Source organism: Rhinoraja longicauda, chromosome 6 (genome assembly GCF_053455715.1).
Source record: "Rhinoraja longicauda isolate Sanriku21f chromosome 6, sRhiLon1.1, whole genome shotgun sequence".
Classification (NCBI taxonomy): Eukaryota; Metazoa; Chordata; class Chondrichthyes; order Rajiformes; family Arhynchobatidae; genus Rhinoraja; species Rhinoraja longicauda.
This window is the reverse complement of record NC_135958.1, coordinates 60,596,726-60,620,935: the sequence shown is the minus strand read 5'-3', so window position 1 is coordinate 60,620,935 and position 24,210 is coordinate 60,596,726. Positions and strand designations below refer to the sequence as shown.

The 24,210-nt window shown below is 44.1% G+C and overlaps 1 protein-coding gene across 1 annotated transcript; it reads left to right on the top strand.

Annotated features, from left to right (window-relative positions):
- Nucleotides 1-2,677: 2,677 nt before the first annotated feature.
- Nucleotides 2,678-23,322, top strand: c1qtnf1 (C1q and TNF related 1). The gene is made up of 4 exons (XM_078401089.1): nt 2,678-2,858; nt 8,866-9,226; nt 18,586-19,125; nt 21,822-23,322. The coding sequence occupies exons 2-4, from the start codon at nt 8,884-8,886 to the stop codon at nt 21,893-21,895; spliced, it is 957 nt and encodes a 318-aa protein (XP_078257215.1). The 5' UTR covers nt 2,678-2,858; nt 8,866-8,883; the 3' UTR covers nt 21,896-23,322.
- The last annotated feature ends 888 nt before the right edge of the window (nt 23,323-24,210 follow it).

Sequence of the window (24,210 nt, the reverse complement as noted above, 5' to 3'; positions counted from 1 at the left end):
AAAGATAACAATCGAGATCGCAGACGACCATTAAACTTAAACTATTCACATCGAAGTCCTCTTCCAACTGACTGGTTTTGGGCGCCAAAACAACCACGTGACCTTGCTGGCCAATCCGAGGGTTCAACTCTCAGGACCAATCCCTATGGTCGCTACAATAGCTTAATTTTAATTGATAAGTATACCGGCATCTTTTTATTCGCAAAAAAACACTGTAAATTAGCAGTATACATTTATTCTTCATTATGGTTGTCTTTAGTGTTATTTTATCATCTAAGTTTTATAGAGTACATAATGAACATGGAGAAAGGATATCCGATTTCGCAGAGTAGAAACACACTTCCAAACTGAGGAATATGTTGAATGCAATCCATGTAGAGGATCCTACAGGCACAATGCTGTCAATTAATCCAGAAAACATAAAAAAATAAAATATATGATAGTGGTGTTTAAGAGGCTTTTAGATAGGCACATCAATGTAGGGATATGCAGGGAATGGAGGGATATGGATCATGTGCAGGCAGAGGAGAAGAGGTTAACTTGGTTTCATGTTCAGCACAAACATTGTGGGCCAAAGGGCCTGTTTCTGTGCTGCACTATTCTGTTCTAAAACTGCATACTTTCCGTATTGCGTTGTGCTGCACATGTTGGCTCAAATAATTTTTGCTTTTGTACTGTGTTATGGTTTCCTCGCAATGTCTCTGGAGATTACTAAACTGTCACTCCCAAGTAGCTTCCTGTCTTCCCAAAATCAAAATAAAAACTGCAGATTACAGGATGTAGATCGCAAATTATATTTGTAGGTTTGCGATGCATTTTTAACAGGGAGCATATATTTTTTCTTTAGGAAAGAACTGCAGATGCTGGTTTAAATTGAAAGTAGACACAAAATCCTGGAGTAACTCAGTGGGTCAGGCAGCATCTCTGGAGAAAAGGAAGGGGTGACGTTTCGGGTCGAGACTCTTCTTCAGACTGACAAAAAAAAAAAATTGTTTAGTTTAGTTTCGAGATACAGCGTGGAAACAGGCCCTTCAGCCCACCTAGTCCACACCGACCAGCGGTCACCCCCTACACTAGTTCTATCCTACACACAAGGGGCAATTTACGGAAGCCAATTAACCTACAAATCTGTGCATCTTTGGGATATGGGAGGAAACCGTAGCACCCGGAGGAAACCCACGCGGTCACAGGGAGAACGTACAAACACCATCCGGACAGCACTCAGAGTCAGGGTGTTGTTATAGTACCTGCCTCAACTACCTTCTCTGGTAGCTCGTTTCATATACCTACCTGTGAAAAGATTACCCCTCAGGTTCCTATTAAATCTTTCTTCTCTCACCTTAAACCTATGCCCTCTGGTTCTTGATTCCCCAACCCTGAAAAAAAGACTCTGGACATTCACACTTTCTATTTCCCTCATGGTTTTATACAACTCTATTTGATTACCCCTCATCCTCCTGCACTCCAAGGAGTAAATTCCCAGCCTGCTCTACCTCTCCCTGTAGCTCAGGCCTTCAAATCCTGGCAACATCCTCATAAATCTTCTCTGCATCCTTTCCAGCTCAACCACACCCTTCCTATAGTAGGTTACTCATAAAATGTGACCTAAAATAGCAAACGCTGTGATTTTGATTTACTTTCTCATTCCGAAGGAAGACTTGGATGTAAAAAGATTTTTTTTTTTCATAGTTACCATGTATTTCCAGTTTTATTTTCCTGCCTGACTTTTAACTTCGCAAGTGGCAGTGGCAGCATTTGCTCCTTTCTGACTTTAGAAGCGTTTGAAGGAGAGTTTAGCCGAATACGGACGTCCAGTGGGCATGCTGGGCTTTATTCAACCTCTGTGCCACACACTGGGCTTGGGTTGTCCAGCCCCAGTGAAACATCCCAGGTTTCACCACAGACCACACACAACCGGTTGGCAAGATCGCACGTTTCAGAGACTTGGAAGTTGTAAGATGGCCCTGCAACGTGGCGACTCTCTGCCTGCTGATCCAGAAGATGATCTAAGGTACTCGTGCAGGGTATGACTGCACTGGATAGCATGCAGAACAAGCATTTCACTGTACAGCTAGCTGGTAAGTTTATTGATACGTGTACAGAGGTGGAGAAATGCTTATTTTGTTTGTGTGCTATTCAGTTAGTTATTAGTGTCCAGTATGCTTTTAGATAGCTAGTTAACCTAACTAACTAACCAACCAACTAACTACCTGACTGACTGATTGACCCACTGACTAAGTTTCTACTTTATTGTAGCTGGAAAGCAGCTCAGCCAAGTTTAATAGATCAGTGCTCATTCCAAGCCACTTCACATCGCCAGAGTTACTTCCTAAATCTCGGAGTGGTTGACTCTGGTTTTTCTATATAATTTCCTGATTTCTTAAGTCTCATTGGGCATCTTTTATCCCTTTATGGAGCATTTGTCCCCATCTCCATGCTAAACTTATTTTTACCCTTTTCCGCCGTATGTCACTTGCCCTCTCTATCTCCCTCCCTCCCAAACTATTTTCACTACACGTATGTTCCTCGGTGCCTCTGCTTTCTCCGGAATCATCTTTTCACTTTCCCTGTCTCTCCGGCCCTGCTCCATGTGTTGAACTTCTGCTTTCTGACTGATTCCCCCTCCCCTTTGTTAGGCGGGAGAGCTCGAGCAGATGGTGTGTGTTGGAGGAAAGCTAGGAGTTGCATAACTCTCAACTCCAGCCTCTGTAATCTGGAATCGGACTCGGAATTCGGGAAATGCTGCCAGCAAGGAGTCTGGGGACCAGAGGATAAGAAGCACACTCAAAATATTCCGAACAAGCCGCCCTAACGGAGGAAGAAGCGATGTTTTCTTCACTTTGAATACTCGTATCCAGGTAAGCACCATAACACACGGAGCTACACAGACTTGACAGAAACATCTTGAACAAACTTCAGAAAAGTTTATTTTGTGTTAGTCTAAGTGCATGGCCAGTCCGTTCAGTTGCTATTCTCCAGCATTAGACTGGTAGTTCTGATCGGAGGTTAATTCTATAAACTCAGTTTTCAGATATTTTTTTATAAAAAGCTAATTAACTACCGGATGATGGTTGTAATTCGAAACATTTAAATTGTGTTTTGCAGTAATTGTACTGCTTCGTCATGACTCTAATGTATACGGAGGAAAAATGATAATTCTTGAAAAACACAGTCAAAAACAAAACAGGAGATTCTGGGTGTGACCGTAATAATATTTAGGACAGAACAAATGGCAGCCTATTGAACATGTCAGTTAATTAAAATAAATTAATTTTCACATTTACAGTTCATTCACAAATGAACTATAAATATTTCACAAGACTAAATGGACATATTGATCCTTTGTGTGCATGGATTCGTGAATAGTTTGTTTTGTATGTTGACTGCATGCACTTCTGAGCATTTCCAAGATGTTCCTAAATCCTGTCCACAATATCACCTATCCATGTTCTCCAGAGATGCTGCCTGACCGCTGAGTTACTCCAGCACTTTGTGTCTTTTCCTTCGTAGAACTATTGACAACACCGGACTTGGATCCAGAGACTGTTTGGGTGTTGATTAACTTTTCAGTTTACTCCAGTGTTGTTCTTATGTAGTTGATAAAATAATGTATTTGAGTACAAAATGTAACTGTGAAGCTGTGCAAATCGAAGATAGACACAAAAAGCTGGAGTAACTCAGTGGGTCAGACAGCATCTCTGGAGAAAAGGAATAGGTGATGTTTCGGGTCAAGACCCTTCTTCAGACCGAGAATCAGGGGAAAGAGAAACGAGAGACATAGACAGTGATGCAGCGAGATATATTGAAGATGGGTCTCAACCCGAAACGCCACCTATTCCTTTTCTCCAGAGATGCTGTCTGACCCGCTGAGTTACTCCAGCTTTATGTCTATCGGCGGTTTAAACCAACATCTGTAGTTCCTTCCTACACAAGTTGTACGTCATTGGTGAGACCACACTTGGAGCACTGTGTGCAGTTCTGATCACCCAGCTATAGGAAGGATGTCATTAATGTGGAAAGGGTGCAAAAGAGATTGGCCAGGATGTTACCTGGGTTTGTAGGCTTGAGTTGCAGGGAGAATTTGGTTAGGCTGGGACTTTTTTCTTTGGAGCTAAGGAGATTGAGGGGTGGCCTTGTTGAAGTGCACAAGATCACGAGGGGCATGGATAAAGTGGATGCTCACAGTCTATTTGCAGAGGGCATCAAAGTAAGGGGGAAAGGGTAGAAGGTTAGACCTCGGGGACACCTTTTTCACTCAGAGGGTAGTCCATATCTGGAATGTTGCCAGAACAAGCCATAGAAGTGGATGCAATTCCTACTTTTAATAGACATTTGGATAGATATACAGATAGAAAGGGTTCAGAGGGCTAGGGCCCAATTTCAGGCAAATGGGACTAGCCCAAGCTGCCCACTTGGTCAGCATGGACAAGGTGGTTCTAAGGGCTTGATTCTGTGTTTTACATCTCTGTGACTCTAATCTTTGAAATGTTTTTAGAGATGGATTTAGAGACTTGCTTTGACTTGTCGTGCCTAAATACATTTTTAAGATGACAACAATGATCCATAGCAATTAGTATTCTAATGGAGTGTGATAGTGTGATTTCTGAAATCTGAAAGCTATGCATCATAGGAGTTTACTTGCCTGTGTGCCTGATTTAAGTGAGGTCCTTTGTAGTTAAGCAGCGTTACACTGAAATGAACTTTTGTCAGACAAATATAATGAAGTGATGAAAACATTAAGTACAGTGAGCGATGAGAACTAGTCTGAACTTTATTGCACTGTTAAGAATATAATTCTTGCCAAAATAAACCTGCTGTGGTAAAAAGAAAGCATTATCTACAGAGAAATCTCACTGAAGCTAGTAAAGGTGAATATACATTAAAAAAGTTATGTCTTTAAAAGACATTTGGACACAAAATGGTTAGGAAAGGTTTAGAGGGACATGGGCCAAATGCAGGCAAATGTGACTAGCCCAATGTGCTCACTTAGTTGGCATGGACAATATGGGCCGAAGGGCTTTACAGCTCAATTACTCTAAATTGTAAGTGAATTGCAAAACTCTTAATTAAGAGTTCTGCATTGGAGTCCATAACCCAATAATTCTCGTTGCTCATGTACTTTTGTTTATATATTTCCAGCTTCATTTAATTACGGTGATTGTTTCCAATGGCAGTGCCAAATTGGCAAAACATTGTTGGAGAGAAAATGGGCCAAGTGACATCACACACAATTATCACCGAGATATGCTTCAGGATAGTTTTGATTATTGTGGTGGTTTTCTTCCATGTAAGAAAAGGAGACTATACATGGTTCATAAGTGATAGGAGCAGAATTAGGCCATTCGGCCCATCAAGTCTACTCCGCCATTCAACCATGTCTGACCTATCTTCCCTTCTCGACACCATTCTCCCGCCTTCTCCCCATAACCCCTGACACCCGTACTAATCAAAACAGCCATTTGCACAGGTGCTAATGTGCCCATCTTCCTCCTCAGGGTGGGAACGTAGAAACAGTCACAAAGAGAAATGGAGGCAGCGGACAGTAAAGTAGAGATTCCTTTATAATGTACAGAATTCCTTGCAAGAACTTAGAACGTAGAACAGTATGGCACTGGAACAGGCCCTTCAGCCCACAATGTCTGTGCCAAGCATTTTGTCACGGCCAAATCTTAACTGCCTTATGTAATCCCTCCATTTCCTGTATATCCATGTTCCTATTCAAAGGTATTTATTCACAAAATGCTGGAGTAACTCAGCAGATCAGACTGAAGAAGGGTCTCGACCCGAAACATCCCCCGTTCCTTCTCTCCTGAGATGCTGCCTGACCTGCTGATTTACTCCAGCATTTTGTGAATAAATACCTTCGATTTGTACCAGCATCTGCAGTTATTTTCTTACACTATTGTTCCTATTCAAAAGTCACTATTGTATCTGTCTCCACTACCACCTGGCAGTGTTACAGACATTACCACCCTCTGTGTAAAAAAAACTTGCACAGCGCCCCGCACATCTTTTTCTAAACAAAAATAAATTGAATCAATTATTGCAATAATATATACAATACAAAACTATACCAAACAAACCCACCACCATAACACAAAAATCACCCAATTATCTAAACAAATATTCTTATAGACTATTCTTATAACTAAATATACTATTATGCAACAAAATTACAATCCTTGTCAAGGATACATTCCACCCCCCGCAGTGCCCAACGATCCCGGAAACCCCCCAGGGTGCCCGTGGACAGCGCCAAGTCCCTCTCTAACACCATCCCAGCGCGGATGTAACCCTACAAAAAGGGCCGGCAGCCGACTTGGGCAGAGCCCTCTTCTGCCTGGTGCCGTGACTCGTGGGTGGCCAGCTTGTAGCTTCATTGTTAATCGCCATGCCTTTTGTTATTGTCACGTGTACCGAGGTACTGCGTAAAGCTATGTTGTGCAATCAAATCAGATAATAGTATACGGAAATGAAATCAAGTCAAACTCAAGTACAAAAGATAGAGTAAAGGCGAAGACACAGAGTGCAGAATATACTGTAGTTAATATACTGTAGTTCTCAGCATTGTAGCGCACCAGTTCCATAGTCAAAGTCTAATGTCCGCAATAGTGTGGAGGTGAATCAGACAGTATCCTAGCTTGTGGAAGGACCATTCAGAAGCCTGATAACAGAGGGGAAGAAGCTGTTCCTGAGTCTGGTGGTGCACGCTTTCAAGCTTCTGTATCTTCTGCCGGATGGGAGCGGGGAGAAGAAGAAATGACTGGGGTGGGGCATGTCTTGGCTTTTTGTGAGATCATTGTATGGGAAGAGCATGCAAAGAGCTGCCATACTCTGGCTCCATTTTAGCTTGATTGCAGAAACACATCTGTGAACTGTGCATGATCCCTTCTTACACACCTCCATACCGTGCACATCAGCTCTGACAGCCCTGCTGCTCGACAGACTGACAGAGCGCACACCCAGGCCGTGAGTCTGTGCCGAAGATGCCCCTACATCAAGGAGTAAAATGTGAGATGGCCATCTTAAAACAAGAGCTGTGTTGGCAGCGCTTTGCTGTGAGCCCTGCAGTGTGTGAGAGCCCTTGCTTCCAAGAACCAATTATAAAGATAACGAACCGTCTTTCCCCAGGGGATTCACGTTGTGTTGGCCAAAGGAAGCTCCTCTCTAATTCACAGGCAAATGGACAATTTTCTCAAAACCTCAGGAAACACTTGGCCATTTCCACACATGCCTGCAGCAACTCCAACGGTCCGTTAAAAACATGTTTTGAAAGGCAATTAAATCTTGGCACACTTTGTCAGAGATTTCAGTGGCAAATTATCTTAATGGCTTGGGTTAAAGTCCATTGAAATTAGGTCAATTCGATCATATACAGTATGTTCTGTTAGAAAGAGTAAGCTTGGCCTTGGCAAGGTTGGAACTTATCGATAAGATCATTCATTCTCTATCAGTTGCTGCCTTTGCATTAGAACTTTGACATCGGGACGTAATTGTCTGCTGTTTATTACCGACAATAAAAGAACAACGTCAATGTGGTTAGCAGTGTTGTTAGCTCAAGGAAATCTTTTGACTTTGCATAGATATAAATAGATATTCCCTTTCAAGACTCTGCACTTAATGGCAAGGTCATGGGAATTTTATCTTGCACCAGATCTGTAAACTGGATTCTGTTTAACATGGTGGCTAGATAAAGCCAGTGGTTTTTTTTGTGATGGTACCTCTAAAATAAAAACTAGATTTTCAAATAATGTTTAATCTTTAAGACGGTTGATTTTTATGCTTTTTACTTGTTCGTTTATTAAATCATTATTGGTCACAAAGTTAAAACAGCAGAGGGGGGTATATTGATGGGAAAAAGTTGTTGACAAATGTAGCTCAGTTTTTAACCAGAGCACAGTAAGGCGGCAGCGTGGCATAGTGGGTAGAGCCATTGGCTCACAACGCCAGAGATGCCGGTTCGATCCTGACCTCGGATGTGGAGTTTTCACGTTCTCCCTGTGACCGCGTGGGTTTCCTCCGGGTGCTCGAGTTTCCTCCTAGATAGGAGGCTGAGAAGTGGCCTAAGGTGCACAGGATCATGATGGGCGGTCACGGTGGCGCAGCGGTAGAGTTGCTGCCTTACAGCGAATGCAGCGCCGGAGACTCAGGTTCGATCCTGACTACGGGTGCTGTACTGTACGGAGTTTGTACGTTCTCCCCGTGACCTGCTTGGGTTTTCTCCGAGATCTTCGGTTTCCTCCCACACTCCAAAGACGTACAGGTTTGTAGGTTAATTGGCTGGGCAAATGTAATAATTGTCCCTAGTGGGTGTAGGATAGTGTTAATGTGCGGGGATCGCTGGGCGGCGCGGACCCGGTGGGCCGAAGGGCCTGTTTCTGCGCTGTATCTCTAAAAAAAAATGAGGAGCACGGACAAAGTGAACGCTCACAGTCTTTGTCCCAGGGGAAAGGATTCTAAAACTAGAGGGCCTAGAGGTGAGAGGGGAGGGATTTAAGAGGAAACTCAGGGGCAACTTTTTCACAGAGGACAATCCATATCTGGAGTGAGCTAACATAGAAACATAGAAACATAGAAAATACGTGCAGGAGGAGGCCATTCGGTCCTTCGAGCCAGCACCGCCATTCATTGTGATCATGGCTGATCATCCCCAATCAATAACCCGTGCCTGCCTTCTTCCATATCCCTTGATTCCACTAGTCCCTAGAGCTCTAGAGCTGCCAGTGAAAGCTGTAGAAGCAGATACAATTATGACTTGTGCAATTATACACATTTTGACAGATATATGGAGTAAATTACCTATTTATTTTCCGTACTGCTATTCTCTCTGTGTACAATCAAAATTCTTTTTTTTAAAAATAATAGGTGGAACTGCAGTTCAACATGAATCTGCCTTTTACTTTCTTCCTCGTTATTGAACTTCTCCCAGCATGTGCTGATGGATTTGTGAGTAGACACCCCTACCCTCACCTGCCCGAGAATGAACAGGGTGAAAGAGACTCCTTCTCAGACGGCGAGTCCATTTCCTACAGAGCCAAGCAGGCCTTGCCTGGAGTCGATCGGGACCAGCCGGTGGGTGAAGCGGCCCAGACTGGCGCTGGCCGCTGTGTCCAGTGTTGTGACCGCGCTGACCGACCCACACGCCGCAGGCATCGTTACCATTACTACAGCGACGACCCACCAGAATTCCAAGCAATTCCTCAGATCAACCTCACTATCCTCAAAGGTAAGGTCAGACGCTACAAGTGGATGGCAGAGACTCTGTGCACAGAGACCTTTGGCCGAGGAGGTGGAAGATCGGATTTGGAGTGAAGCTGTCCTGCGGGAACACTAAAACTGGTTGATATTTAGTCTTTCGTGCACCAACCGGGCGCAAAGAGGATTTTTAGAGGGTGGGAAAATAACACATACAAAGTGCTGGAGTAAATAAGCTGGTCAAGCAGCATCTCTGGAGAACATGGATAGGTGACGTTTCAGGTCGAGACCTTTCTTCAGAAGCATCTGAAGAAGGGTCCTGACCCGAAACGTTCATGTATAGTCTTCTTCTATTCATGTGTAGTCTTTTTCTATATTCATGTATAGTCTATTTCTTGACTGGATAACGCGCAAACAAAAGCTTTTCACCATATCTCGTACATTTGACATTAATAAGCTAAACTAAACTGTCCATGCTCTCCAGAGATGGTGCCTGTGCAGCTGTGTTACTCCAGCACTTTGTGTTTTTTTTTTGTTGTGTAAGCCAGCATCTGCAGTTCCTTATTTTGACATGGAAAAATAATCAGGCATTAGAGGAAAGGATATTTGGGAATCAGGAGCTCGGAGAAAGAAACGGGAATTAGCCAGTTAAAGTCATGGAATCAGAGCTGTATAGCACAAAATCAGGTCCTCTGGCCCGCCTTGTGCATGGCAACCTAGTCCGTGTACTGGGCTAGTCCCATCTGCCTGTGTTTGCCGCACAATCCTCATTATGTTTAAGTTTATTATTATTGTCAAGTACTGAGGTACAGTGAAAAGCCTTGTTTTGCAAGCTATTCAATCAAATCGGACAATACTATACTGTACATGAATGCAATCAAGCCAAACTCGAGTAGAATAGATAGAGTGATGGAAAAAATGTAGAGGTCAGACTATTGCTCTCTAAATCCTTCCTATCCATATATCTGTCCAAATGTCTTTTAAAACTCGTAATTGTATCTGCTTCAATAGCTTCCTCCGGCAGCTCATTTCAGATACGTACTAGCCTCTGAGTGAAAAGGCTGCCCATGAAGCCTCTTTCATCGTAAACCACTGGGACAAAGTGATTTGAAAAGTAAGAAATGAACGCAGACTTCTCTTTCCTCCCCGACATGTTGTTTTTGCACAGTTTCTCCCCGCACATGACCTATTCTGGAGCTCTTGATGCCAATAAAAATACTAGCGGAAGGCTAGCTTCCAGATTTAGAAATATGAGTCTTTGCTGCGCAATCAATAATGTATGTCAGGAGGAAAACAAGAAAGATAAAGTACTTGGACTGCGTCTCCAGAGAGGCATAGTTGCCCATTTCTTCATCCAATTCAGAAAGAAAAACAGCGGTACAAATTCATAAAGCTGATGAGTTCTCTTGAGTGCTTATCTAAACATAGAAACATAGAAAATAGGTGCAGGAGTAGGCCATTCGGCCCTTCGAGCCTGCACCGCCATTCAATATGATCATGGCTGATCATCCAACTCAGTATCCCGTACCTGCCTTCTCTCCATACCCCCTGATCCTTTTAGCCACAAGGGCCACATCTAACTCCCTCTTAAATATAGCCAATGAACTGGCCTCAACTACCTTCTGTGGCAGAGAATTCCACAGATTCACCACTCTCTGTGTGAAAAAAAACATTCTCATCTCGGTCCTAAAAGACTTCCCCCTAATCCTTAAACTGTGACCCCTTGTTCTGGACTTCCCCAACATCGGGAACAATCTTCCTGCATCTAGCCTGTCCAACCCCTTAAGAATTTTGTAAGTTTTTATAAGATCCCCCCTCAATCTTCTAAATTCCAGTGAGTACAAGCCGAGTCCATCCAGTCTTTCTTCATATGAAAGTCCTGTCATCCCAGGAATCAATCTGATGAAAACCCTTTGGGAACCAACAGCAACAACGAGGGTGCAAGCCCTCTCCACTCTTGGCGATTGCATTCAATCTACTGCCCAGGAATTTATTATTCAGCCCAAACAATCAGTGCCAATGATTATCCTTCATTTAAGTCAGCTCTTACTCTGGGTAACTTTCTCTGTTCCATATCCGCCTACCCAGATACGGAGATCGCCAGCCAGTACTGCCCTTATCAACAGCACTAGAGTCACTGAGTGGTACAGTGTGAAACAGGCCCTTTGGCCCAACTTGCCCACACCGGCCAACAATGTCCCAGCTACACTTGCCAACTTGCCTGCGCTTGGTTCATATCCCTCCAAACCTGTCCTATCCATACACCTGTCTAACTGTTTCTTAAATAATGGGATAGACCCTACCTCAACTATCTCCTCTGGCAGCTTGTTCCATACACCCACCACCCTTTGTGTGAAAAAGTTACCCTCGGATTCCTATTAAATCTTAAATTCCTCTGGTCCTCAATTCCCCTGCTCTGTGCATCGACCTCAGTCTATTCCTCTCATGATTTTGTACACTGCTCTAAGGTTTATGTTAGGGAGGGAGGCTGATGGAAATTATTTTCCAGTTAGAATGATGTGGTAATTTACTGCCTTCATAATTCCACGTACTGCTTGCATTTGACAAGTTTTATTATTCTTGAAGATTAAGATCGTGGCACAATCATGCTTACGCAGCCTAGTAATGAATATTTTGGTCGGCTTCTGCTCACAAGCAATGCTGGTAGATGACTAACTATTTGCCAGTTTTTGGAGTTAGAGTCATACAGCAGGAAAACAGGCCCTTGAGGCCATCTCGTCCATGCCACCCGCCGATGCCTTGTCTAGTCCCACCTGCCCGCGTTTGACCCATATCTCTCCAAATCTTTCCTATCCATGTACCTGTCCAAATGTCTTTTAAATGTTGTTATCATACCCGTGTTAACTACCTTCTCTGGCAGCTCCCTCTGTGTGAAAATGTTACCTCTAAGGTTCCTACTAAATATTTCTCCTCTCACCTGAAACCTGTGCTCTCTAGTTCTTGATTCCCTTACCCTTGGAAAAAGACTGTGCATTCCCTTCATGATTTTTTTTCTTTTTTCAATAAGATCACCCCACAGCCTCCATGTTCCAAGGAATAAATTAGTCCTAGCCTGCCCTACCTCTCCCTGTAGCTCAGGCCCACAAGTCCTGGTAACATCTTCGTAAATCTTCTCTGCACTCTGTCAAGCCTAGTGAATTACTTCCTACAGCAGCCTGACCAAAACTGAAAGGCTTCACCAATGTCTTGAACAACTTCAACATTACGTCCCAACTTCAATAATCAATTCCCTGACTGATGAAGGCCAAAAGCCTTCTACACCATCCTGTCTACCTGCAATGTCGGCGAACTGTAATATTTCTCAGATGGACACAAGATGCCGGAGTAACTCAGTGCGACATGCAGCATCTGTGGAGAAAAGGAATAAGTGATGTTTCAGGTTGGAACCCCTCTTCAGACATTAAAGGGCGTGTGAGGTATCTTGGACATAGGTGGGAAAGGATTGGAAAAGGGGGCATAGGATGGAATCGAGCTATATGGAAATGATTTAGGTGGGGCAGGGGCAGGCTGAAACAATGGGTCTGCCAGGGCAGTTCTGTTTCTGGATTTTGGGGAGAAGGTAAAATCAGGCCATGAGAGGCTGGGGAACGAGAGGTTGGAGGCTCTGAGGGCAAATAGCCAGAAGTGATAAAAGCAAGGATGGTTTGAGAAATAATGGCCTGATGCTAATTTATGGGGTCATGGTCCAGGGGTAAGTAGGAGGAGGCATCTGAGAGCTGGCGCCTGGTCTCAGCACAATACATTTGTCAATCGTCCCAGTTCTGATGAAAGTTTGACCTGGAATTTAGACTCTGCTTCTCTCTGCTGCCGTTCAGGTTTTCCAGTATTTCCAGGTTTTATCTGTCGTTGGCCAAACTTCATGCCAAATTCCTTGTGTCAAATTCCTTCCCTTTTTTTTCTTTGATGATTCTCCTGCTAAGTGCCTTGGAATAATTCACTGCAGATGTGAAACCCAGGTTATCGTTGTGGTTCTACTGCAAAAGCTAAGCTGGAAAGGATGCAGAGACCATTTACGAGGATGTTGCCAGGACTCGAGGGCCTGAGCTACGGGGAGAGGTTGAGCGAAAGTCCTAGGACTTTAGCTCAACCTCTAGGACTTTATTCCTGGGAGCGCAGGAGGCTGAGGGGTGATCTTATTGAGGTGTACTGAGGTAGAATAGAGCGGGTGAATGCACAGTCTTTTTCCGAGGATAGGGGAATCAAGAACCAGAGGACATAGATTTAAGGTGAGGGGGGGAAAGAGTTAATAGGGACCTGAAGGGCAACGTTTTCCCCACAAATCCTTTTTTCACACTAAAGGGCATAGTTGAGGTTAGAACTGATTTTGACTGGCCACGGTGTTCCACTGCAAAGCATGAATTTGGCTAAACATAAAGTTGATTAGGTTACAGACAAAGTTAAAGCGGTTGCAATATTTATGAAGCAATTTAGGAACAGACATTGCAAAGCATTGTATGACTGAGGAGCGAGGCCACCAACGAACACAAGCGGCATAAGTGGCAACAGGCCAGCCGAGAGTGGTCTGGCTGGCAACTAAAAAAATGTCATTTTTATAAATAGCGCTGCATAATAATTCCATTCCAGTGGTCCGTGTGGCTGCTTCATGGGAAAATAAGATGTAGCAAATGCAAACTCTCCCAGACATTCAATCTTCACAAATTCATCAAATAACCAATGTAGCCTGATTTTAAACCAAATTAAATACATGGAATTGAAGAAGGGTCCCGACCCGAAACATCGTCTGTGCATTTCCCTCCACAGACGCTGTCTGACCCACTGACTTCAAAGGTTTCAAAGGTCTTTTATTGTCAGATGTACCAATTAAGGTACAGTGATACGCGAATTACCATACAGCCATACTAAAAAAGAAACAAGACACGCAACTACATAAAAGTTAACATAAACATCCACCACAGCAGATTCCCTACATTCCTCAGTGTGATGGAAGGCAATAAAGTGTCATCTTCTTCCCTCAATTTTCTCCGTGGTTGGGGCAGTCGAGCCATCCGTCAGGGCGATCGAAGCTCCCGCATCGGGGCGGTCGAAACTCCTGCGGCTTGGAGTTCCCGAAGTCGGTCTCTAACCAGAGATCGCGAGCTCCACGATGGTAAGTCCTGCATGCTCCGGCGGCTGGAGCCCCAAAAGCGATCCCCGACAGGGATCGCAAGCTCCATGACGTTAAGTCCCGCAGGCTCCCATGGTGGAGCTCCCGAAGTTCGTCTCCAGCAAAGGCTGCCAACTCCTCGATGTTAGGTCGCAGTGCGGACGGAGATACAATAGGGAAAAAAATCACATCTCTGTCGAGGTAAGAGATTAGAAAAAGTTTTCCCACAACCCCCTCCCCCACCCTCCACATAAAACAAGCTACAGAACTCTAAAAACATACATTTAACACATACTAAAAAAACAATGAAGATGGAAGGGACAGACAGTCACCCAGTGCTTCCTCCAGCAGTCTGTTTTCTGCTCAAGATTCCAGCATCTGCAGTCTCTTGTGTTATTAATATAGCCTAGTCACTTAGATAGAAACATAGAACAAGGTAGTCAGAGCAGGCTATTGGGCCCTTTTGGACTGCTCCACAACTCAATGTAGATTCATAGAGTCACACAGCACAGAAACAGGCCCTTCAGCTCATCTCATCCATGCTGACCCAAAATGCCCCATCTATGGAGTTTGTATTTCTCCCTGTGACCGTGTGGGTTTTCTCCGGGTGCTCTGGCTTCCTCCAACATCCCAAAGACGTACAGGTTTGTAGGTTAATTAGCTTCTGTAAATTGCCCCTAGGATGCGAAACTGGGATAACATAGAAACAGTGTACAGGTGATCGTTGGTCGGTGTAGACTCGGTGGGCTGAAGGGCCTGTTTCTACGCTGAATCTCTGAACTAAACTAAAATATTGAGAACATCCCTGCCAGCATCGAGTGTGTTCAAACGTTATGGTTTCCAGGAGATTTTTGCACGGTGAACTCCACTGTGCACATTTGCAGTGGAGGTTGCCTGGGTAAGTTCATCACTCTCTCCTAGTTCCCAGTCTCCCCTCTTTCAGCTGTGCAGGCTGCTTCAATTGATTTCACTCTTGTGCTGGGCTCTGCTGGAGGTTTAGGCTCAGGTTTAGGTTTATTATTATTGTCACATTTACCGAGGTACAGTGATAAGCTTTGTTTTGTATGCTATCCAATCTGATCAGATAATATTATACATTAATACAATCAACCCAAACTCAAGTACAATAGGTAGAGTGAAGGAGGTGATGCAGGGTGCAGAATGTAGATCTCAGCATTGGAGCGCATCAGTTCCAGAGACAAAGTGCAATGTCTGCAATGCTATAGAAGTGAATTGGACAGTACTCTAGCTCATGGAAGGACCGTTCGGAGGCCTGATCACAGAGGGGAAGAAGCTGCTCCTGAACATATTTGTCAGGCCAGAGAGAAAGAAAATCGAGGGGGAAAACACAAGGGGAGGGACACAGGGAGTGAGGCATAGGGTGAGGCTCAAGAGACTGCAGATGCTGAAGTCTTGTACAAAAAACAAAGTGCTGGAAATTCAGCAGGTCAGGCAGTGTCTGTGGAGGACATGGATGGTTGACATTTCAGGTTGGGATCCATCAGAGACTGCAGATGCTCGAGTCTGGAGCTACAAACAAGGTGCTGGAGGAACTTAGTGGTTGAGCAGCATCCATGGAGGGAAATGGATAGTTGATGCTTCAGATTGGGACTCCAGGTCAAGGATCCCAACCTGAAACATTGACGGTCCATTTCCCTCCACAGATGCTGCTCGACCCAATGTGTTCCTCCATCCATGAGTCAGGATGAGACAGATGGAGACGTCTTTGGGGAAATAAAAAAGGGAAGAGTTGGGAGGCAAGTGATAAATAAGAATAGAGAGATAAGTGCAATGAAGCAGGAGAGAGGCACAGAGGGAGGAGAGTGATATATCTGAACTAACGTCAGGAGATGGGGGAGAGGTGTGAGGGGATGGCAGATCATCCATCTTGGAGTTGAGGTGGACATTAGGAGAGTCTCAAAGATGAGCAGAAAACCCCGAGAGTCAACAAAAGGCCTGACGCATGATCTCTTCTTCTCTCTCCACAGATGCTGCCTGACCCACTGTGTGTTTCCAGCATTTTCTGTTTTTATTTCAGATTTCCAGCATCTGCAGTATTTGGATTTTCACTGAGGCACAATATTGAATGAGTGGTGAGTAAAGAGGCAGAAAATATTGAGGCAGGAATGGACATTTAGAATAAGCCTACAAAGGTTTCTTGCCTGCAAAAGATATTTGGATCCACTGGCTAAGATGAAGGTGGATTAAGGTTGTTTATGGCTGAGCATGATTTGAGTGTTAACCTTTGTATCAATGCAGGGGTGTTGTACTGTCTGATGTGCCATCAAGTCTCCAATCTCTCAGATAGACATAAAAGATTGCATGGTACACGTCTGAAGAGTTGTCTCGGGGCCAATATTAGTACATTGAGCAACACTACTAAAGCTAACTTTCTGCTTATTCTGTCTGTAGGAGCAGCATTCGCTGAAGTGCTCTTTATAATGATGCCGTGACTACAAACATACGTTATTGGCTCTAGAGTGCTCTGGCACATCCTGAAATCTACATTTAGTAGGAACCTAATAGGTGACCTTCTCCCACAGAGGGTGGTGGGGTTAAAGAACGAGCTGCCAGAGAAGCGAGGAGAGGCAGGTGCTGTAGCAATATTCAAAATAAATTTGGACAGATACATGGATAGGAAAGGTTTAGAAGGAGCAAAGAACTGCAGATGCTGGACCAATACTCAATGAATCTGAGGAAGGGTCTTGACCCGAAGGGTCACCTATTCATGTTCTCCAGACTTGCTGCCTGATCTGCTGAGTTACTCCAGCTCTTTCTGTCCATCAGATTTAAAAGAATATGGGGCCAAACATGGGAAATGGATCTAGGTTAGACAGAGCATCCTTAACGGCATGGACATGCTGTGCTGAAGGGCCTGTTTCTGTGCTGTATGACTCTGTGAATTATGAATGGTGTGCGAAGAGTCTTTCTTTCTTGCTCTCTCTACCTGAGCGTGGGAGAGTCCCCCTGGGGAAGTGGCGATGAATCATGGTTCTGCTGTTGATTCAAACTTAAATGAGTACATTTGGATCACAATAAATAATCTGTGGAGGGGAATGGACACTGGGTCGGCTTCAGGGACGATGAAAAATCACAGGTAAATTATCACTGTAGAAGAAGTGCCGATTCAAAAGCACGGGGATATTTGTTGAAGGTAAGTTAAGCAAGCTGTGGAGTTAGAGTCCTAGAGCCATCGAGTGGTACAGCATGGGGCCAAGCCCTTCAGCCCATCTTGCCCTTGCCAGCCAAGTTGGTATTCTGGGCTAGTCCCACCTGCCTGTGTGTGGGACATGTAATCCTTCCTATCCTGCACATGTGTCTTTTAAATGTTGTAATAGTACCTGCATTAACTACCTCCTCTGACAGCTCATTCCATATGCCCACCACCCTCTGTGTGAAAAGATTGCTCCTCAGATTCCTATTAAATCTTTCCCCTCTCACCTTAAATTTATACCCTTTGGTTCTTGATTCTCCTCCCATGGGAAATATTCACCCTATCTATTCCCCTCATGATTTTGAATATAGGAAATGCAATTGAGATGAAGCAAGACATTCTGGGCACTCTGGCTAATGGGCCTGGAAAGCTGTGAGCTGCGATATGAGGCATAGAGCTGTACAGCGTGGACACAGGCCCTTCAGCCCATCTTGTCTATGCCGACTTGGTTAGCATACTAGGCTAGATCCATTTGCCTCCAGTTGCCCTCTAAAACCTTCCTCTGCATATCTCTGTCCAAATATATTTAAAAAGTTATAAAAAGGCCTTAAAGAACTGAAGTGACAGTGAGATAAACCAGAGTAAAATTTGGCATTTCTCACAAATAAAATTGGAGAGTGCAATATCAGATAATGTGCTACAGAGATAATTGTTTTACAACAATGACTAATGCCAGGATGAACCACACAGGCTACGTACACCTCACTCCCTGCTTAGTTTACTTTAGAGATACAGCACGGAAACAGGCCCTTTAACCCGCCCTGTCCATGACGACCATTGATCACTCGTCCACACTAGTTCTATGTTATTCCACTTTCGCATCCACTCCCTACACACTAGTGGCAATTTACAGAGGGCCAATTAACCAACAAACCCGCATGTCTTTGGAGTGTGGAAGGAAACCAGATTACCCGGAGGAAGCCCATCCGTTCACAGGGAGAACGTGCAAACTCCACACAGACAGCACCCGAGGTCAGGATTGAACCCGGGTCTCTGGCTCTGTGAGGCACTAGCTAACTGGTTAGTAACGTGTTGCTTCATTCTCTTACAGGTGAGAAGGGTGAAAAGGGGCCTCGAGGTTCTTACGGTGACCATGGCAAGGCTGGGACGTCTGGGCTACCGGGACCAGAGGGGCTAAAAGGTGCCAAGGGAAGCCCAGGGAAGTTTGGGGATCCCTGCAAGTTGTACTACGCTGCCTTCTCGGTGGGCCGAAAGAAGGAGCTGCACAGTAATGACTACTATCAGGTGCTGGTGTTTGACACCGTGTACGTCAACCTGTACGAGCAGTTTAATATGTTCTCCGGGAAGTTCTACTGCACCATCCCAGGCGTTTATCACTTCAGCCTGAACGTGCACACTTGGAATCAGAAAGAAACCTACATGCACATCATGAAGAATGAGGAGGTGGTAGTCATCCTGTACACCCAGCCTAGTGATCGCAGCATCATGCAGAGTCAGAGCATCATGCTGGACCTGCAGCAGAATGATGAGGTCTGGGTCCGCTTGTTCAAAGGAGAACGAGAGAATGCCATATTCAGCGATGGCTTTGATACCTACATCACCTTCAACGGCTTCCTGATAAAACCAAACAGTGAGAAATAACCAGTGCTTTTATTGTGACAATAAAAAACTAGATTGATGTCCAGCAGCCATAAGCGTTGCATGAACTGTTAGATGCATGCCCGCACGCATCTATTGACAAAAAAGCGCTGGTGATTTGCACAAAGTGCTGGAGTAACTCAATGTGTCAGGCAGCATCTTAGTTTAGTTTTGCATACAGTACAGCGTGGAAACAGGCCCTTCAGCCCACTGAGTCTGCGGCAACCAGTGATCCTAGCACTAGCATTGTCTTACACACTAGGAACAATTTTACAATGTTTACCAAAGCCAATAAATCTACAAACCTATACGTCTTTGGAATGTAGGAGGAAACCGGAGCACCCGTAGAAAACCCACGCGTCACGGGGAGAACGTACAAACTCCGTACAGGCGACACCCATAGTCAGGATTGAACCCGGGTCTCTGACGCTATAAGGTGTTTCGGGTTAGGACCCTTCTTCAGACACTTCTTCAGGGTCTGAAGAAGGATCCCAAACGTCACCCATCCTTTTCCTCCAGAGATGCTGTTTGGCCCGCTGAGTTACTCCAGGACTTTGTGTCTATCTTCAGTACACACCAGCATCTGCAGTTCCTTTCTACACATTGTAACTGTGAACAACTGAAGGACTGTCACTATGAAGCCTGTTAAAGAGAAGTGACAAGGTTTTGCTTCAAAAGTTATTTTTATCTCTTGATTTATGGTGCATAAAACCATCCTGGTTACTTTGTAAATACTTTTTAATCTCAGTTTTTTGTAGCATACACGTAGCCTATTTTCTATTTGTTCCCATGTTTTTTTGTCCCTTTGGTATCAGAGGGGCTGCCAATTTTGGTTGTAACAACGTGTTATCCGGAGGTTTTGTACCTTCTGGTTAATGCAAGGAACAAATGCTCTCTCTCCGGCATCTGATATTTGATATTTTTGGGGATCAACGCGGCGATATCCTTCTGCATTCGCTCAATCAATCTGCTTTTATAACAGGTAGAAACAAGGAACTGCAGATGCTGGTTGACTAAGGAAAGACACAAAGTGCTGGAGTAACTCAGCAGGTCAGGCAGCATCTCTAGAGAAGATGGATAGGTGACGTTTCGGGTCAGGACCCTTCTGCACATCTGTCTGAAGGAGGGTCCCGACCCAAAACATCACCTATCCAGGTTCTCCAGGAATGCTGCCGGATCCGCTGAGTTACTCCAGCACTTTGTGTCTTTCCTTGCTTTTATAACATGACTTTGTACAATCATTACGGTGCTGTCAAGATGTGAAACATATTTGGGGGATTCCAAGTTTTAGTCATAAATGTCTCAGTTGTAATGAGTAAGAATGAAAAAAAATGATCCTGTGAGACAAGGTTTCCAAAATTATAGCAAAGCTTCAGTTCAGGTTTAGGTTTATTTTTGTCCCGTGTACCGAGGTACCAAAAACTTTGTTTTGCATGTTATCCGATCAGATCAAATAATACCCTACATAAACACAATCGGGTCAAAGCCAAGTACAATAGGTAGAGTAAAGGGGAGGATACAGAGTGCTGAATATAGTTCTCAGCTTTGTGGCACGCCAGTTCTAGAGACATCCACATGGACAAAGTATCTGCGATGTGTTTGAGTAGAGGACTGTGGCTCTGGGTTCTATCGCTGTTGAAACCGATTAACCATGTCCACAATGGGGTGGTGGTGAATTGGACAGTACCCTAGCCTATGGAAGGGCCATTCAGAAGCCTGATAACAGAGGGGAGGAAGCTGTTCCTGGGTCTGGTGGTGCGCACTTTCGAGCATCTGTATCTTCTGCCTGACAGGAGCAGTGAGAAGAAGGAATGACAGGGATGGGACTATGTCTTTGATCATGTTGGCTGCTTTTCCGAGGCAGCATGAAGTGTAGATGGAGTCAATGGTGCAGAGTGTGGTCTCAGGATGTATCATGCTTTGAGGTCTGTTTTACAGAATTGATACTGGTAGTTATTTTGTGCAACACTGCTGCGGTGCTCACATGGGGATCTTGTGATGTTCCAATGCAAAAGAGGCGTCTTTGCTTTCTCAGTTCCTCTGGCAGGATGCCAGGAGCTTGCTTTCCCCATGTTGCTGAGTCTTGTAAAGAGTTGTGATACACCAGAGGTATCTGCTCCACTATCTACAACAGCTGGCAATTTATATATCCTGTGCCAGGTCTTCATTAATTACCTTGTCTCCTTTAATGAGACTGATCACAGTTTAAGAGTTAAAAGCAAAGGAAAAAGCATTAAATACTTAACAGGTCAGGTGTCATCTGTGGAAAATCAGATGTTAATGGTTCACATTGAAGGTCCTTTGTCTGGACCGTGAAAGTTTAGTTGTGTTCAGTGTAGCATAGCAATACAGCATGGAAACAGGCCCATCAGCCCACTGAGTCCACGCTGACCATCGATCAGCACGGACTGGAGCACCCGGACAAAATATACACGGTCACAGGAAGAAAGTGTAAACTACGCACAGTGAAAAAAAATGAAGCAATACCATCACTACTGCAATCCTGGTCTCACCCTCTCAAAGGTATTCCCTTTGTCCTTGGCATCCTTCCTCTGTACTCTCTACAACTTAAAACTAACTTTCCTAGTTTTCAACCTGAAACTTGAACTTTGTTTCCCTTTCCACAGATGCTGCCTGAGCTACTGAGTGTTTCCACCATTTTCTGTCTTTATTCTGTCTTTATTTCAGATTTCCATCGGAGTGAAAGAGAGGCCCAAAGCTTGGGCCCAATTCATCCATGCCGACCAAGATGCCCCATCTAAGCTAGTCACATTTGCCCACGATTGTCCCATTTCCTATCTATGTACCGGTCTATCTATTTGTTTAATGCTGTAATAGTACCTGTTTCAACTACCACCTCTGGCAACTCGTTCCATATACCCACCACCCTCTGGGTGAGAACATTGTCCCTTAGGTCGTTATTAAATCTTTCCCCTCTCACCTTAAACGTCTGTCCTCTGGTTCTTGATTCCCCTATTCTGTGTAAAACACTCTGTGCATTCACCCTACCTATTCCCCTCATGATTTCATACACCTCTATAAGATCACGCCTCATCCTCCTGCACTCCAGGGAATATAGTCCTAGCCTGCCCAACCTCTGCCTGTAGCTCAGGCCCTCGAGTCCTGGCAACATCCTTGTAAATCTTCTCTTCACCCTTTCCAGCTCGATGGCATCCTTCCTACAGCATGATTTTCAGTTTATTTTTCTTTTGCTGCTTTAGAAGTCTGATGAGGAACCTGGGCCTGAGCAGGTGCTGTGGCCTCCCCTTCTGACCTCTGGTCAAGCCTGTTGTTGGGCTCCCTTATTGCAGGAATAATAAAGAAGCAATATTTGGATGAGTCCAATTATATGTTTTTATACCATAATTTGTGGAATAATATACACGAACAGAAGTCCAGATAGAAGTATATAAAATGACGAGAGGCATAGATAGGGTAGACAGTCAAAACCTTTTCCTAGGGTGGAAATAACAAAGACTTGAGGGCATGGCTTTAAGGTGAGAGGGGCAAAATTTAGAGGAAGCTAGACCAAGTGGACCCGTTGGGCCCAAACCTCTCCTGCATTGCTGCAGCACCCTCATTCCCCCTCACTGCCCCCCCTCCCCCACTCCCCCCACTTCTCCCATTAACACCAAAGGGATGATGGTGAGTAATGTGGGCCTAAAATTGTCACGCTACCGTGTACCGTTTTGGCTGTAGTTCAGGGACAAACAAACAAACAAACGAGAGTTTTAGTCTATAGATGTGTGAAGCAAGATTTCTACACAAAGAGCAGTGGGTGCCTGGAATATGCAGCCTGGGGTGGTGGTGGAGGCAGTGGCATTTAAGAGGGTTGTAGATAGGCACATAGATATACTGGGAATGGAGGGAGAAGGATCACGTGCAGACAGAGGAGATTAATTTAACTTGGCATCATGTTTGGCACAGACATTGTGGGCTGAAGGGGCCTGTTCCGGTGCTGTACAGTTCTATGTAACTACATTTATAGAAGTCGTGGTTGATGAAATAGGATTGTATCCTATTGAATCCCAAAATATCAGCCCCTGCGGGTTCAGTTCTAGGAACAGAGATGTGAATTTGATGTTTTGAAAATTGTCTCTGATGTTAAGTGGCTGTAACTGTGATCAAGGTTTGACACCTGCTTCAAAATGATGACCTATTAATGCTACACAAATGCAGTTTATTAAAAAACAAACATTATAAAAATTGTACTTGTGCATTGCTTTCTTCATGATATATTTTCAGTAAAGTACCAACTGCAAACATGCTCTCTGCCTTCTGTATCTTGTCACCATCTTGAATGTGGACGCGTTTAAATAAAACTATTAAGCAACCACAAAGTAAACACACTATACAAGAACAGGAAATAAATGGAATATTAATGGTTTAATGATACTTTATTGTCACTCGCACCATGCTATACACTTTTTGTATAGTATTGTATTTGCATAGTTGTATAGTGGGAGCGTTGTCCTATTATACAAAAACAAGAAATGAACAGAATATTAATGGTTCCATCATACTTTATTGCCACTCGCACGAAGGTGGAGTGAAATTCCTCTTGCATACAGTTCAGTAAAGATCTTACTATACATAAACACAATCATACTTAAGTACAAGAGTGTAAGAATAGTAGATTACAACAGTAGAAAGCAGTACACAAGAGTTATCACGTCTCCAGTGGCAAATGTAGCCTTCAGGTTCACAGTTGTTAAAAACGTGGAAGCTCATAAACACATTCCCACTGTTCAGTATCTGGCACGATCTTGTCCTCGACCAGGTGATATATGTGGTTTGTATCGATGACTGCAGCTAGTCATCGACACAAACCAAAGTCAGCACGGAGCAAAGGTGACTTTTATCTCACCAAACTGTTTAGGGTTTGATCCTGTACATTTGTGCTGACGTTGGGAAAACAGTTGAACTAGAAAAATGCCAACCTACATGATCTAAATTTTATCAAGGTGAATTGGAGAACCCTCTGAAAGCAGTGACGGGATTGGTCAAAGTCAGCATGGAATTATGAAGAGGAAATCATGCTTGACTAATCTTTTGGGATTTTTTGAGAATTTGCTGG